At 38.9% G+C, this 16,891-nt stretch overlaps 1 protein-coding gene across 4 annotated transcripts in view; it reads left to right on the top strand.

The window, feature by feature from the left end:
* The window catches only part of LOC134527369 (uncharacterized), a 73,796-nt gene that overhangs the window by 21,535 nt on the left and 35,370 nt on the right, over window positions 1–16,891 (top strand). For all 4 annotated transcript variants that reach the window (XM_063359994.1, XM_063359992.1, XM_063359993.1 and 1 more), the window contains exon 3: window positions 15,714–15,891. In XM_063359994.1, coding sequence (XP_063216064.1) covers window positions 15,714–15,891 — 178 coding nt within the window. The remainder of the gene's footprint in view (window positions 1–15,713; window positions 15,892–16,891) is intronic.

Here is a 16,891-nt window from a genome sequence, read left to right as displayed (position 1 = left end):
GATGTAAACTCACCAGCAGATTTGATGAGCCTGGTACTGGTGGTGACTCGCTCCACCAAGATGTACGACGCTCATTAACTTAATTCTCTGTGTCATAAAAGGAAAGCTATGCACTAATGTTTTTAGTTCTAAAAATACCAAACGTAACCCAAGTGTTCAGTCACTACTTATACATAAGCTGATTTCGACGGCCCTGCTTCGCAAACATGTTGATCACATCGTCGTAAAACGTATTATTTTTTGTTAGGTCTTGCAATACCTTTTTTTTCAATTGATGACAAAGACAATGCTGAGATCCGCGATTGCCCTTGAGAGTTACGGAAATACCTGTATATTTTATTCTCTTCAGGACAGAGAAGGATCTTTCTGCAGATTAACTAGTGGTCGGAATCGTCAACACCAAATAAATAAGTTTCTATGCTTCAGGCGCACTTTAACCACGTTTCAATTATTGATAATCTCTGTACGTTACATAATTAAAACAAGAAAGCTGTTGACAGGCCAATCATGGCGCTAAGATCGTCGTAGAGGAGAGTTTCCCCTTTCCCCGCTTCGATAAGCGAAGTGGTGTTTGAATTTCCAGTCGGCTGATAGTGGCTGCAAGCAGGAAGCTATCTGCTTACAGCGTGCACGGCTGGGTTGTCAACTTACAGGCGGATGGTAACGGGATGCCCAGCTGGGCGGACATCCGCCCTCCCTCTGGCACGCACATTCGAGGGAGGGGGTGACTGTCTGGCCAATAAGATCTCACAGCTGCCCGTATTCAAGAGGAGAAGTGCTTACAGAGAGGTGTCGCGCTGCCGCGCGCAGAGGGGAGAGGGCGAGTAGGCAGCTCGGCCAGCTTCAGCCAGCTTGTAGGGATGACGTGCGGTTAGGGAGGGGTGTCCACTGTCTAACAATTACAAACAGCTAGTCGTCAATGCGGCGGTATGATAAAAGACTGTGTGTTAGCTATTCAAGCATTTATCATTGATAGATGCCACTTCAGAATGCATTACCACATATGTAGGACATTTTCAAACTGTAAGCACTGCTTACAATGCTTACGTAGAATATTCGCCCCTGTATCTAATACTCAGTCGATAGTAACTTCGTAATTAAATATTTTGTTCAAAGTCTCTTTAAGAGACTCGTTTCGCAATGTCTACGTTACTAAAGTTCGGTATTCCCTTAATCACATGGTCCCTACGATAACATAATAAATGCTGACATCTTAAATTATTTCTGAAACTGAAACTGAAACTGAAACTTAATGATGGCTGTGAATGGCAAAACATTATCTCATTTATAACAAATGTTTATTTTTATATAATTAACTTTTAAGTTACTTATATTACCTAACTCTTTTATTTAAACCTGTAGTAAGTAGTCATACCCTGGAAATTCCTGTAGAGGAAGGAAACCACTGATCCCTAATGTAAGCCCAAATGTTGTAAATCTGCTCACAGCTCTATCCCGAGTTACATTTAGTATAATCTTGTGTTTTTATTGTTTGATTCTAAACTACCCCTTTAAAATTTTAATATAAGCCCACCACAATAAATATTTAAATTATAATATAATAATTCATGTGTGCTCACCGATTAACCTATGTTTGTATAAATGCATCTTGATACTATTACGTGTGTGGTAGTGATCATGTGTGCAGGGCAGAGTATTGGACTATAATCTAGCAGTATACACACCGGTACTGCAATGGCAATAACAACACACACTTGCCTATGGATTGTAATAAAACCTTTAGAGCGAGACAGGAATACTTAGCTACAGTAAACCAAATAGTGGTGGTTTTAAATAAATATTTGTATGGCTTCAGAATATTATGTTTCAGAATTAAACAATTTACAAGAGCTCCCAGGGTAGCTTGCAAAAGTATGAGACTGATAAGACAATAACAATTAATGATTGACAGCTATCAATGTCAATAGGCTCACTGTCAGTATGTAAACAAATACTAGAGTTCAGTCTTTGAATGAAACAGGCTAAGTAATCTGTGCCAGACAAATGCAAATTAAAGTTGGACTTTATGTCGAACACACTGACCACAACAGTTATTATTTTCACAAACTATAGTCTCCACATAAAAATAAACTCTTCAGTGTTCTTAATTTTTATATTGTAATTTTGCCGGTGAGCATTAACCCAGTGGTAGGCGCGAAATTGTCCTTGGCTTGTCCCAAGCCAACTGGGTCTGACTAAACTGATGTTTACAGTGCTGACGCAAATAGCTTGTTTAATAATCGTCACTTCAACACAAATCATTGCTAGGATAATTTAGGTTATAACATTTAAATTATATGTAACCTCCAATGGTGTAAGGAGGTATCGTTACCTGTAATGCGCCATCGTAGAAATAGCAGTCAGTATACGGGACACAAGTAGGATGGCGGTGAAGCGACTGACATACAGTGATTCTTGCTTAGCACACACACACGCACGCACGCGCTCCTATATCGCAGCACAGCCTATCCTGAAATGATACCTGGCTATATGATGAGTTAATTACCTATGCTTGTGCTTAAGGCAGTTGCTATCTCAATTTTTCTAAAATCACAAAGTTAAAATTGGCACCAAATTCTTCTCTGGGGTTTTGTAGGCCACAACTGCAGAGCAACAAGGAACTCACCTAATAAACGGGAAATTGTGCTTGTATACCAGCGCCTGCGTACCGATGCCTAGCTGGGATTGGTCCAGCATTTGGTTTCAAGGCACCAAATGTAATAATAGCAATATGCAACAATCAAAACAAGTTATGTAGTGGTGTATGCACTGAAATACATTTCGTAATTGCTGATGTATAACAAAAAAAGTAAATGAAAATGCACTTAATAATTTACTCAAAAATGATTCTAGCAGCTTTCTGTATACAGATGCGTAACCCACTTCCAGTCATTTGCACGTGGGTCCAAAGAGTAATGTGCCTGTAGAACTGGAACAATAGATCATTGTTCATGGCAGACACAAGTGCAGGAAGCGTAAGTTCATAAAGTTTGTTATAAAGTTTATATTTATTACTTTTAAACTCCATGTGTGCCTCATATCAGCACAATAAGTTCTTTAAAAAAACAAATATTACATGTTGAATACATATTACATGCCATTTTAATTATAATAATACAAAATAATAAGCATTTTAATAATAATAGTTACAAATGGTTATTATAGGAAGTAAACATTTTACAATGTTTTATTGTTTAATTTTACATATATTTTTTATTACTGTAAACTATATGCTGCTCCTAATTGTGGTGTGTTCTTGCTGGGTTTTGGGCGCCTACCCTCTTCGCAGTAGACACCAGGAACACTGCTACTAGATTGACTACCTGACTGATAGTCCAGCTAGCACGTCACTGCACTGTGTTACTGTCCAGAGAGTAATTATTTAAAGGAAAATTTGGTAGTGTTGTGTGAATAGTGGAAATTTGCATGACTTAACCGACGTTTATTATAAATAAAATAGTAATAACTGAAAAACATATGATTTTAATGGGTCCTTGAATATGGGCGTGAAGTTATTGTTAACAGGTAATTAAGCGAGAACAACCAAAATAATATATTTTGTACGTTAACGTCTGTTCAAACCTAGGTGTCGGTAATTAAATGCAAATGACGTCACTTGAACACATTGAATACCATGCCGGGTCTAGCTATACGTTGTCGGAGGCTTGAAGGCTCTCTTCCCAGGACCTCCAGGTGGTCTGCTGCTACGCTGGAACACTGGACGCTGTAAACTGTAATTGACGAACTACAGAAGTTCTGAGGTAGCTGGGCGTCTGGCTGAAGAATCTACTTCCCTCTCGTCCTAGAAAGTCTGGTTTAAATTGGATTGGTCTCACCAATCATCGTGGCCGATCGCAGCTGGCGCTGACATCAGTCGTCCGGAACCCACGACGGGACGAAATGGGACCGACGCGGAAGTTGGCACTTGATGTCACCGATACTCCCTATCTAAGACTTATTCAGTCTAGATACTATTCTCCCAACTCGTAGAATGGAGAATTCTAGATAGTACACGACCGCGGATGACGCGAATCTTCAATTCCTCGGGCGGCAACCAAGGCTTTGGTTCGCTCCAGCCCGAGAAACGTCTTCCCGCTGCAAGATGGTGATGGCATCTCCTTCCTTCCTCCTTCTAACTATTTACTTTCAGTCCCTAGCAACCAAGGAGCTATAGCTATCAGCGAACCGAATAGACTGCATAGTGAAATAAAACTTGGATGTTAGCGTGTAAGAGTGCTGAACTATGACCAAATGAATAAAGTTTCCAAAGACTAATTCTTAGAAGACCCTGAAGTTAAACATGTGTTGTCTCTGACAATAAGATGTGTAATATCTGTTATACTTTGGTTGTCCTCTTTACAATAAAATAATTAAATACATAATATTGGCTCATGAAATACACAATTAATGTTACAATAATAATAAAAATAATAATAATATAACTGTAAACAGTTGTACTGGTTACAGAGCCGCTTCAATGTTTGTTGTGATCTTTTCTTCCAGGAAAATCAAAATAAACTTTCTAAATATACATTGAATTAACATGACTAAGTTTTTCTTGAATAACAAATTTTTAAAATTCTCACTTCTTTTCGTTGAAAGTCTATCAGAGTCTGTGTGAGATAAATTTCACGAAGTTACATTCAGCATATTAGAAAAGCAATAATTATTAACATAATATTTAAGTTAATAAAATTAAACATATCCCTTGTCTTAATCTAATAGGTAACATGTTGTTATCTTTTCAATCAACATCGTCAATTATTTAAAACAAATCAAATTATCATAATATATATACACAATATCACATATCATCAGTATCTAGTCCTGAATAAAGTGACTTAGTGTTTCTTTCTCTTGTAGATAAAGATTAATAAAATATTTAGTTGAGAATAAACCTGTACATGTGCACAAATATGTAGAAATGTTATTGACAAATTTGTAGATCGTTGACAAAATACCTGACAATGTTTTGAGTTCAGATAATGCATGAAGTTACAAATCACAAATAAAACATTACGTAGTTATCACGTATACACACTCGTGTTCTTGAACACTTTCTCTTTGTCGACGAAAATGCACTCACTAGTGTTCACTTTCCTTTAGTTTGTCTGATAAAAATATTTGAATTAAATGGTTGTCCTCTGCTTACGCAAAATTGCTTATAATTGTATTGAAATGTCTTTCTTACAAGCTCAATACTAATGGTTGAGTATAATGATCCTCACAATTAGCTCATAAGGCAAGTTTTTTTTCTTTTGTAAGAAGCATGTGTCAAATGACCAATTCAGTTAAATGAAATCTCATCAGATTCATGTATTCATAACCAGAGTAATGAAATACTGGCTTCTTGTTTAACTTAACGTGTAGAGTAGAAACAATTCCTAAATAGAAAATAATATGAATGTCGAAGCTAGGAGAAATGAAACGAAGTAGTCTATGTGTAAGTGCGATAGTGACAGAATGGTGTTCAGAAATGTAAGTAGGTTGAAGGACGAACGGTAACGTGAACTATATCTCAAAAGAATCTCAGGTATTAATGATTGTGTATGTGACAGTGACGTGTTTCGCCTAACTAACAGCTGACTCTTCTCTCTTAGATGACGCCTCTCGACGAACGCTACTGGATCTTAACGAGTCATCTTCATGCTCTTCAAATCTTCCATGATGTAGACATACAGCAGATATCAAATTCTTCAATAATTTCAAAGATAAAAATAGATAGATCTGGCATGGCTCAAATCTTACGCACTGGCTAATAAAAATCCACACCACCTATAGGTGTGACAAACATCGACGACGAAAATCGCATATCAGCGACAAATGTCTGCACTGGCCTACATGCTCAGTGGACAAAAACAAATCGTCGATAAGTGCTCTACGCACAGAAATATCCTCACTGGTACTCTGACACAGTGGACACTAAATTAGCCTCAAGCATGCGTACTTGTTTTAGCGATGCAACATAGTGCTCCCTTACTGTTGGGATAAACATTAATTAAAGCCAAACAATAAATCTACTTCATGTCGAATGTCACTGATGACTTGACCAAACATCATCTCTTACATATACGTTATAGATCAGCGTATCTAAGCCTTAGGTTGCTTGTAAAGCCTTAGCTGTGTTAAATTAAATCTTCCGATGACCTTGTCACTGTCAGTTTCCTTGAGAGAGTAACAGTTCTCATTTATTCGTTCACAAACTTGAAATGGTCCTTCGTATAATAAAAACAACTTCTTCGTCACCTGTTTCCACATGTCACTAACAGGATTAGTTCGTTTAAGCACTAGGTCTCCTATATTTAACTTTGTTATTCGTTTCGGCTTCTGTAGCTTACTTCGACGTTTTGCAGCTAGATGTAGACGAGCTGTAACAAACTTCTCTATTTGTTCCCTCATATCTTCGCTTATCGATTCTTGTTTTTCGTGTTTTTATCATGGTCGGGTAATATGGTGATCGGTAATGCCTCTGATCGTTCCGCAGTAATTACCTCATGGTGTGTTAATTCTGTCTATTACCGGCGCTAAAAGTCACGGTATTGGATGTAGACTTAGCCAGTATCGGTTCTATGCCTTGTGGATTTGCATAGTAGATGATAGGGTTGACGGGTTCTTGTCTCGCAAAATACCCTGCGTACTGCGATGAAGATGAAGGTTGATTCTGGAATGTGTTTTGTGAGAATTGAATAGCTTCATTACCGGCGGCTTCACTTCTCAGTTGGTTAACCGATAACTTGCTAGGGGAGTTTGGTTTGTGTGGCTGTCGGTTCCGCGGACTACCGGATGACTTTGCCTCTCCTCGATTTTCGTAATAATGTTTCGTGTTGTCGTAGTTTTTACTCGAATATTTGGGCGAATGTCTGTCGTCCTTATAGCGCGGCGACCTGGGTGGCTGTCTCGGTGAGGTAGGTGGGGTTCTAGACTGTTCGCCCCTACCTTCTCGCCTAGGCGTTGAATCATAAATAATTCCTCCACGTCTGTATTCTCCGCGTTCCTCGCTGTTACGCCACGAGCGGTTGTGCTTTGGGTGTTCAAACTCACGCGACTTCGAACCTCTATGGTAAACATCGTTGTTGTTACGGCCTGAATACCAAGTGTTTCGTCTATGGGCCGGCTTATTCTTGCCCCAAATTAGACTGTTCACGTGCTGCTGTTTACGTTGGTTGTTGTCCACATAATTTTCATTACGCCGCTGATTCCAGGGCTGATACAGTGGTGGTTGTCTGTTTACCGGCGATTTTTCCGATTCCTCTCACTGGCTATTTCTATTCTGACGGTCGAGCCTGTCGTATGCGAGTAGCTGTTCCCTGAAATCTGCTATCCCGTCAAAGCTTCTACCTTTCAGATGTAATTGATAACGCATCGGAAGTTGGCCTAGAATCATTGCCACGAATTCGTCGTCGCTCATGACAACGTCTAGATAACGTGTACGCTTGAACATGTCGCTTAAATGAGCCTCCAGAGTTTTGTTTTTCTTTGGATCGTATTTTTCGCCGTGTAACTGAGCGCGTAAATTCCCCTGAATTTTTAAGCTCCAGTGTTGTTGTAGGAAAGCTGCTTTAAACTGTACAAATGACGATATGGAAGTTTGGTGAACTTCCCACCAATAATACGCGGTACTTTTCAAACAGTTATTCAAACATCTTAATTTTTCTGTGTCCGAAAGATTAAATCTCTCTGCGTACTCTTCAAATAATTTTATAAATTTACGTGGATTTTCCGTTGATTTTGAGGAAAATACAGGCATTTTATCTGACCAATGCCTAGCAGGGTGATTTAAAGCTGCTGTATCCACTACTATTACCTGTTGTCCGGTTGCAGTGTTAGTAATCACGTCTTGTGAACTGTAAGTAGGCGTAGCCTGGTGCGACGGCGCGGACGGGTCTCGCTGCGCTGACGTCATCGTTTCCGCCGTAGACGCGCTCGTTGTTTCAACGTTTATCGGTGTATGCGCTGCCGCTCCAGACGATGACAAATGCTGCACGCAGTTCTCGAGCTGGATTAATTTTCTGTTCACGGTCCGGAAATCGTCTGCACTATTCGCTTCGTGTAGTTGTAGCGCGGATTTCATGTTCGTGAATTGTGTCTCGCTAATCTGCACGTAATTGTTGACCTGCTCCTCTGCAGTACGTTTCGCAACCTCTATGCACGTAGTTTCTGTGTTGCTGTAACTCGGTTACTTGTGCATCAATTTCCTCAAATCTGTTCATCACCGTTTCACGAATGGTATGAACTTCCTCCTGCGTGTCGCGAATTTGTGTAGCTAGTTGTCGGGTTACGTCCCCAATTTTAGCTTAAAATTTGTCTTCTAATTCAAGGTGTTGTCGCGCTAGCTCTTCAGACAAATTTTTAGACTGTTCTGCCGCTTCGGTACGCTGGCATTCTAACACCGTATTAATTTGCCTAGCCATTTCGTTAGATAATGTTTTTGCCTGTTCTGCTGCTTCCGACCTCTGCTTAGCCATTTCGCTAAACATATGTTCAGTTACTTCTACACGCTGGGATTCTAACGCAGTATTAATTTGTCTAGCCATTTCGTTAGTTAGTTTTTCTGACTGTAACCTGTTTTGTTTGGTAACCTTGTTCAAGGCTCGCATCAAATCCTCCATGGAAATATTATTCGTGTTTTCTTTAGCTGCCTGCACAACTGGTTCAGAAGCGTTACTTTCCTCTATGCGCGCGGGTTCGGGAGCAAAGCTAATTTCCTGACCTGCCTCAATGCTTAGTGTGGGTGTGTCCTCTTTGTTTTCGTTTTCAACAACGCCTAGCATTTCTTTCTGGCCCTCGCCTGTTGCTTCCTCCTTGTCAGAGCTGGTCTTTTTGTGCCTCAGCAAATACATACCTTCGTCGGCCATCTTGTTGTGATTTCGACGTACTGATATGCTACGCTACAGCAAACTACACAAATGCACTTTATGTAGCTCGTCCAGTGTGCGTAGACCCTCGTCGAGGCCCCTAAGTTGGATCGCCACAGTAAACTAATTACTTTGTGTGGCCAACTGTATAAGCCCCACAATAATGGGTGCCACTGTAAACTATATGCTGCTCCTAATTGTGGTGTGTTCTTGCTGGGTTTTGGGCGCCTACCCTCTTCGCAGTAGACACCAGGAACACTGCTACTAGATTGACTACCTGACTGATAGTTCAGCTAGCACGTCACTGCACTGTGTTACTGTCCAGAGAGTAATTATTAAAAGGAAAATTTGGTAGTGTTGTGTGAATAGTGGAAATTTGCATGACTTAACCGACGTTTATTATAAATAAAATAGTAATAACTGAAAAACATATGATTTTAATGGGTCCTTGAATATGGGCGTGAAGTTATTGTTAACAGGTAATTAAGCGAGAACAACCAAAATAATATATTTTGTACGTTAACGTCTGTTCAAACATAGGTGTCGGTAATTAAATGCAAATGACGTCACTGGAACACATTGAATACCATGCCGGGTCTAGCTATACGTTGTCGGAGGCTTGAGGCTCTCTTCCCAGGACCTCCAGGTGGTCTGCTGCTACGCTGGAACACTGGACGCTGTAAACTGTAATTGACGAACTACAGAAGTTCTGAGGTAGCTGGGCGTCTGGCTGAAGAATCTACTTCCCTCTCGTCCTAGAAAGTCTGGTTTAAATTGGATTGGTCTCACCAATCATCGTGGCCGATCGCAGCTGGCGCTGACATCAGTCGTCCGGAACCCACGACGGGACGAAATGGGACCGACGCGGAAGTTGGCACTTGATGTCACCGATACTCCCTATCTAAGACTTATTCAGTGTAGATACTATTCTCCCAACTCGTAGAATGGAGAATTCTAGATAGTACACGACCGCGGATGACGCGAATCTTCAATTCCTCGGGCGGCAACCAAGGCTTTGGTTCGCTCCAGCCCGAGAAACGTCTTCCCGCTGCAAGATGGTGATGGCGTCTCCTTCCTTCCTCCTTCTAACTATTTACTTTCAGTCCCTAGCAACCAAGGAGCTATAGCTATCAGCAAACCGAATAGACTGCATAGTGAAATAAAACTTGGATGTTAGCGTGTAAGAGTGCTGAACTATGACCAAATGAATAAAGTTTCCAAAGAATAATTCTTAGAAGACCCTGAAGTTAAACGTGTGTTGTCTCTGACAATAAGATGTGTAATATCTGTTATACTTTGGTTGTCCTCTTTACAATAAAATAATTGAATACATAATATTGGCTCATGAAATACACAATTAATGTTACAATAATAATAAAAATAATAATAATATAACTGTAAATAGTTGTACTGGTTACATTACATACAAAAACTTTAATGATAATGTGAAACAAATGTTTTGGCATTTAGCTCAACAATTAAATTACGAATTCTTACAAGTGCAAAGTTCTTTCAGAAAATCGGTTAAAAACATTCATTCACATTCATGAATATTTCTCAGTAAGTTTAGCAGCATACCAAACATGTAATCGTTTTATCAAAAATTGACAATGACATTTGATGGTGAACTATTGATTGCATTTTAATACAATTTTCTCGAGAATGTATTTCTCGATTTTCTTAAATAAGCAGCATATTGAAAATTTTAAATTAGAATTTTTACTTTTGTACAAAAATAGACATTACATGGTTGAACCAGAGGCGTACACTTTGGAGGAATCACTTTAATCGTAGAAGTAGGTAATTTATTGTCATCTGGTAGATTTCATCACATAATTTAGGTTTTGTTTGTCGTCCCCTAGAGTCTATGAGTAGAAGAAGCTGTTCTTTTCCCACATAAGGGTTTAAACAGTTTTGAAGTCAATATATAATTCTGTCGTAAGATTTCCAGATTTTGATGATTTTATTATAACATTTTTATATTTTTGTGCATATTCTTCCACCGTTTTCTGCACTCTTGGACTAACTTTACTTTTTTGGTTCTTGACGACATACAAATACCTGAGGCATTAGTTTTCCAGATAAGGTGAGTGTATATTGTGCCGTATATGAATGTGTCACTTTATACATGTTGTGTCGTTAAACAAATACAGTTTCATTAACTTTTTCTGTAAGAGTTCTATAAAATGTAAATTCGTACTGGCACCCAAAAACAGATAATAGCATGAATTATATGAAACGGATAAGTTTACAATTACAATTAACATAGGCATGCATTAAAAGTTTTGCTATATCAACGTACTTGTTTGGTCCGTATTAATGACGAAGTTGTTATTAAATTTAGGTATTAATTGTAATGTCTCCTTCCTATGCAGAATCCATGAATTGTTTGAAAGTTGCTGTTTCCTTTTGTGATACAAAGCTTATTTTTTGTTGATGTGCTTATGAATTTCTTCACCCATCATTCAGAAGCTTTATATTTAAAATCTGCTAACTGTCCAGTAGCAGATAGAGCTCACTGCTGCAAGTTTCTTGTAGTTACTTGATATTTCTGTCTGACTTCAACAAAACGACCATACGTCCAAGAATCAATAATTGCTTATTTAGTAAATGTATTTCCTTTTTTTTTTTGTATTTTCGTACCATTTGAATAAATACTTTTTTTTATGACTATATCCATTTTTTGCAATGTTTTCAAATTCCATGTAGGATTTTTTTTTCTTTTTGCAATCTTTACAACTTTGCTTTTATAATCCAAAGGAATATGTTCTACTTCTCTTATTTTTTTCTTCGGGCTCATACTCGTCAGATGAGAGATCACCTTCTACTTGCTCAAAAAAATACTTCTTCACACACTTCTTTAGAATGAATAAGTTCTTCATTGCTTACAAACATTTTGTCAGCCAATATATGCACAATATGTATATTTCCTCACCTATCAACATAGCTTCATGAGCAATCAAAGCAGAACATTCTGATACAATTCAATTATTTTCAGCAAGCAAACGTTTACAATATTGAAATGCATCTGTTTACTATCACTATTTATCGATTCTTCAGCAGTGTCATCGTCAGCTGCCAGTAGACTGATAGTATTTTCACTCAGACATTTTACTTTAAACTATTGAAACTATCTGTATCATGGAGTGATACATAATGCAAAATTCAAACGTTAACTGACACGTTGTAACCTTTCAATCATTTGATACAATAGAATAATAAACAAAAACTGTAGTCCCATTAGACCTGTTTAGAGTAAGGAATGTTCTTTGTATTCAGCTGCTCTCTAGTACCCATATAACTTTTGTCAGGTCAAAACCGGTTTTGGAGAGTTCAATAGACCAGTTTGTGTCTAGTTTAATGCATGTTATAAACTTTTGAATTATATTTTAATTATATACCTAATTATAATTAATTTTAACTATTATTAATAATCTACTATTAATTATTTTGTATTATTATAATTAAAATGGCATCTAATATGTATTCAACATTTTCATTTGTTTTTAAATGAAATTATTAATTATATTATAACTTTAATTAACTAAAAATATTTTTAGACAAAAAATACAACAATAAAATAAACACACCAAGTGATCATGACAGAGATTCGAACCCTGAACGTTTTGGCAGTAGTCAAGAACGCTACCGACTAAGCTTCTCAGCTGCTGCTGTCAAAGTGATACTTATTAGTGCACAAGCTGAGCTCATATGTTGGAGGCTTTTTTGTTAAAATTGGCTGGCTATTATGCATTCTTGTTTTGAGCGTTAACACCAAGTCAGTGATACTTATTAGTGCACAAGCTGAGCTCATATGTTGGAGGCTTTTTTGTTAAAATTGGCTGGCTATTATGCATTCTTGTTTTGAGCGTTAACACCAAGTCTTTTCCCGAAGTGAATTTCCCAGGTAGTGTGTAACGTTGCAAGACCCCTACCCTCCTAGCTCAATATTTTTCTTTTAAACTTCTTTTTTGTATATGTAAATATAAAAAAGTCAATGTTTTTTGAGTGGTGTATATGTTATGAAACAGTATAATCAGACGTTATGGATATTAATATATTGTAACGATCGCGCTTGGCTGCAGTGCTTGGCGTTGCCGCGCTCGTTCGGCCTGTCTGCGCCCCCTTCCACCCGCATCCTCTCCCTGGTATCTCGTGTCATACTATCTCGCGACATCCTGACCGTTGCAGCGCGCACCTGCCTCAGATCAAGTTACTTAAAAGAGGCCGCACTGCGGAATAAAAGGACTCGGACATGTTTATCGGCGCGTTTTCTGGGAACCCGATGCTTGTTGCGTTTATCGGCGTTCTTTGAGCAGCCGCCGCGTCCTTCGAGGACTCAAGATGCGTTTCTGGGAATTTGGACGGTGAAGGTCGCGCGATATCTCGGAGACATGCCAGATTGTTCTGGACGGGAACCCAAGAGCTATATAAGGAGGTTGGGCCGACCTTCGAGAGGAGTTTAGTGGGGAGTTCTCCCGCGGCAGAGTTTCCGGGCGATAGTGCCGCGGGTGCGGCAGAGTGGCGAAGTCCTTGGACGAAGGTTCCAGGGCAGAGAGTCTGAGTCTGAGTGGGGAGTTCCCCCGCGGCGGAGTTTCCGGGCGATAGTGCTGCGGGTGCGGCAGAGTGGCGAAGTCCTTGGACGAAGGTTCCAGGGCAGGGAGTGAGTGAGTTCAGTGGAGTCGGGAGTTTCCGGGCGATAGAGTCGCAGGCGCGGCGGAGTCGCGAGTGAGTCGTCGTGTGGGATCTCGGCGAAGGGTGTGACGGCGGCAGTGGAGTGCGGCGACGGAGTCCCGCGGCGGAGACCCACGAGGGGTGCTGCGGTGAGAGTTGCGCCGGAAGTGCGGCCCAGCGAGGTATGTGAAACGAGTGACTGGGGAATTGACATTTCTTTAAGTGTAATTAATTATTTGCCAATTTAGGAGATTATTTGTAAGTGACAAGTAGTGGTAATAAATAAAACTGTGTGTGTGAAATAAAATCTATTACGCTAAAAGCTATCCTTTACGAACCCCCGCGGAAAATCGTAACAATATGTTATCTGCATTTGCTGTATGTTTTAAAAATGTACTTTGTATTTTAACAGACATTTTTAATCATTACTATTTTTTATGTAATTATTCACTAATAAGTCGATGTACTAGATTATTGCCTGTTTTGGCCTACTTTTTCAGTTTTTTCTAAATAAGTTTAATTTTGTAAAGTAATTTGTATCATGATTACCATTGCATAATGTTATAAAACAATGGATTTGGTGTGGGATGTATTAGGGAGAGGCATAAGAGGCCTGTAAGTGCGAGTGAGAGAGATACAGTGATTCCCTGCCAACAGAGATAAAAGCTGGGATTCACCACTGGTCATGGGAACTGTGTGATAACTGCTGTCTTACGGTGTGGGAGAGAAAAGGAAAATGTAAAGTCCCTGGCTCTATGGATAGAAAACTGTTTTCAATGTGTGTTCTGTTTTCCTATTGGCTTGTGATATGTAGCGTGATTGAAGCGTGTGTGTGATTGGTCGGTGAGGTCATGTGACTTCTCCTCTCTGCGTGGAGGAGACGGTGTCATGAAGTTCATCAGTCGTCCGTCGATCACTGCACCAGGAGGGCGCGTTCGGTGGCTTCTCGCAAAATATGTAGGAGGATTAGCAGGATAGAAAATTTAATGTTGGTTGTCAGAGCCATGCCGAGTATTAAGTTAACCTAATTTTTTTTTATTAGATCCGGACATTAATTAGAAATTGTGATTACCTTCGTCGGCGTTTGGCTCGTGGCGAAATTAGGTTTCGCTGGGTGCGGCCCTGTTTGAGGTCACACTATTTTCGTGTACTTACAGTAAGATTTTACTGTAGGAATTAAACTACGTTTGTTTTTCGTTAATTCTCATCGCCCGGGCTGCGAGCATTTCTCAACAGGCGAATGTACGTGTGGAATGTGTGAGCAACATATTGAAAGGGATTGGATCCAGTTGTTTCGTCTTTTGGACAATAAAAAACTCAAATGAAAAAAGGAAGAACATGTTTTTATTTTATTTCATATAACGAACTGTTACAAGTGCCCCCCCCCCCCCCCCCCCCTTGTTTGGTGTTAAAAATATCTCTTATAAATAAAATTGACAAATGTTACCATGATAAAATAATTTTTTTTATAATCAGTTTTACTACATATTTGAATTGAAAACAAAATTTCTATGGATTACAAAATGAATAAAACAGACATTTAAAAAAATTATTGATATTATAACATCAATTTTTTCTGCTGATTTGACACCACAATAATCGGAAGTGGCCTAATAAAAATGAATTTGTGCAAAAAAAAAAAGCCATAAAACACAAAATTAAATAACAGGACATTGATAAAATTCATAATCTGTAGAAAATACCTTAAATTTGTATGTGTAGTGACAAAATTTACTTGTCAGGTACACTCGTCTGGAATTGAAATGAATTGCAAATACTTATGCATCACTGCACACCCTTGGCCATTAGTGATATTTTTCAAGTTTGAATCTCACCAGTGCTTTGTACACAATCTTCAGCCGTTTCTGCATAATTCCACATTCCTCTGTTAAGGTTTGTGTATTTTTCTTTTCAATTTTCATTTTTCTGCTTTTACTATTTTCACATAGTATAATTTTATTAAAAAGTGTAAAATGCAGTTGGTTATAGATATGTGAAAACGCCTTACATTAGACACAACTTACATGTTGCTATACCAAGGATTTGTTGTAATACTCATAAATCATAACAGAACAGTCAGAAGTATGTAAAAAATTTATGAGTTTTTATGTTTAATTTTTTCCTTGAATTAGTGTGAGAGACATCACATGATATGACCCTACATTTTAACTGTTTGGTTTTTAGGCGTGACCGTGGGTTTTACTTCTTGGACAATGAAGACGACCAGCATGAGCGTGTGTGCTATGGCAGTGTCATGTTCAGTTACATACTGCCGAGCTGCTTGCACTGTGCCGGGTATGTGTACGCTCTGCGAGTCTTCAGGCAGCACGAGACTGAGCAACTACAGAACCTCATGGAAAGGGTGAGTAATGATTGCAGTGTGTAAATGCTTTTTAATTCAAGAAGATTGCATGCATCGCTGTTGGTGACTGGGCCTAGGAGAGAGAGGGCCGGAGGGGTAAGTCTCCGGGGCCCGGACAGCCCAGGGGGACCGGATAAGACAAAAATTACAAGTCTGTTGATAAAAAAATTCATTGGAAACATTACATGTAATGTGGTACACGTAGATCTCATATAATGTTATGACCATGGTTATGTTTACACTTCTATATATCTCTCTCCCTCTGTGTGTGTTTGTGGTGGTTGTGTATTTGTGGTGGTTGTGTGTGTGTGGTTTGTGTGTTTGTGGTGGTTGTGTGTGTGTGGTTTGTGTGTTTGTGGTGGTTGTGTGTGTGTGGTGGTTGTGTGTGTGTGTGTGGTTTGTGTATATGCGATGGTTGTGTATGTGTTTGCAGTGGTTGTGTATGTGCGGTGGTTTGTGTGTGTGTGGTGCTTTGTGTGTGCACTGTGGTTGTGTATGTGTGGTATTTGTGTGTGTTGGTTGTGTGTGTGTTTTTTGTTGGGTTTTTAAAGTTGTACATTATGTAAAGGAGAGAGGGCCAAGCAAATTATTTCTCTCAGGTTCTTGGTTGCTCTCGACGGCCCTGGTTGGTGGAATTCATACATACTATTATAAATAGAAGCAAGATTATATGGTGAATAGCGATAAAACCATAATAAATAAATCTCTCCTTGCAAATCCCACTTAAGAAAATTTCCTACACAGTAAAGTTAAATTTAGCACTGGACCTGTAAATACATACAATTTTATTCTTTTAGAAAAAGTTCTCTGTAAATGAGTAAATTTCTAAGTGATTTGAGAAACTTCTTAACAGAGTTTTACTGTCACAGGGAAATTGGAAGTTGATGAAGCTACTGCATAACACAGAAATGCAAGGTAAAAATTAAAACACTGCAAGATTCACCTGAATATTCTCATTTTGTCGTATATAATACAGAATTCCTTTCAGAAATGTTTAGTT

Source organism: Bacillus rossius, chromosome 1 (genome assembly GCF_032445375.1).
Source record: "Bacillus rossius redtenbacheri isolate Brsri chromosome 1, Brsri_v3, whole genome shotgun sequence".
In the NCBI taxonomy this organism is placed as follows: domain Eukaryota; kingdom Metazoa; phylum Arthropoda; class Insecta; order Phasmatodea; family Bacillidae; genus Bacillus; species Bacillus rossius.
The sequence above is the reverse complement of the archived record's forward strand: the minus strand, read 5'-3'. Positions and strand labels throughout refer to the sequence as shown.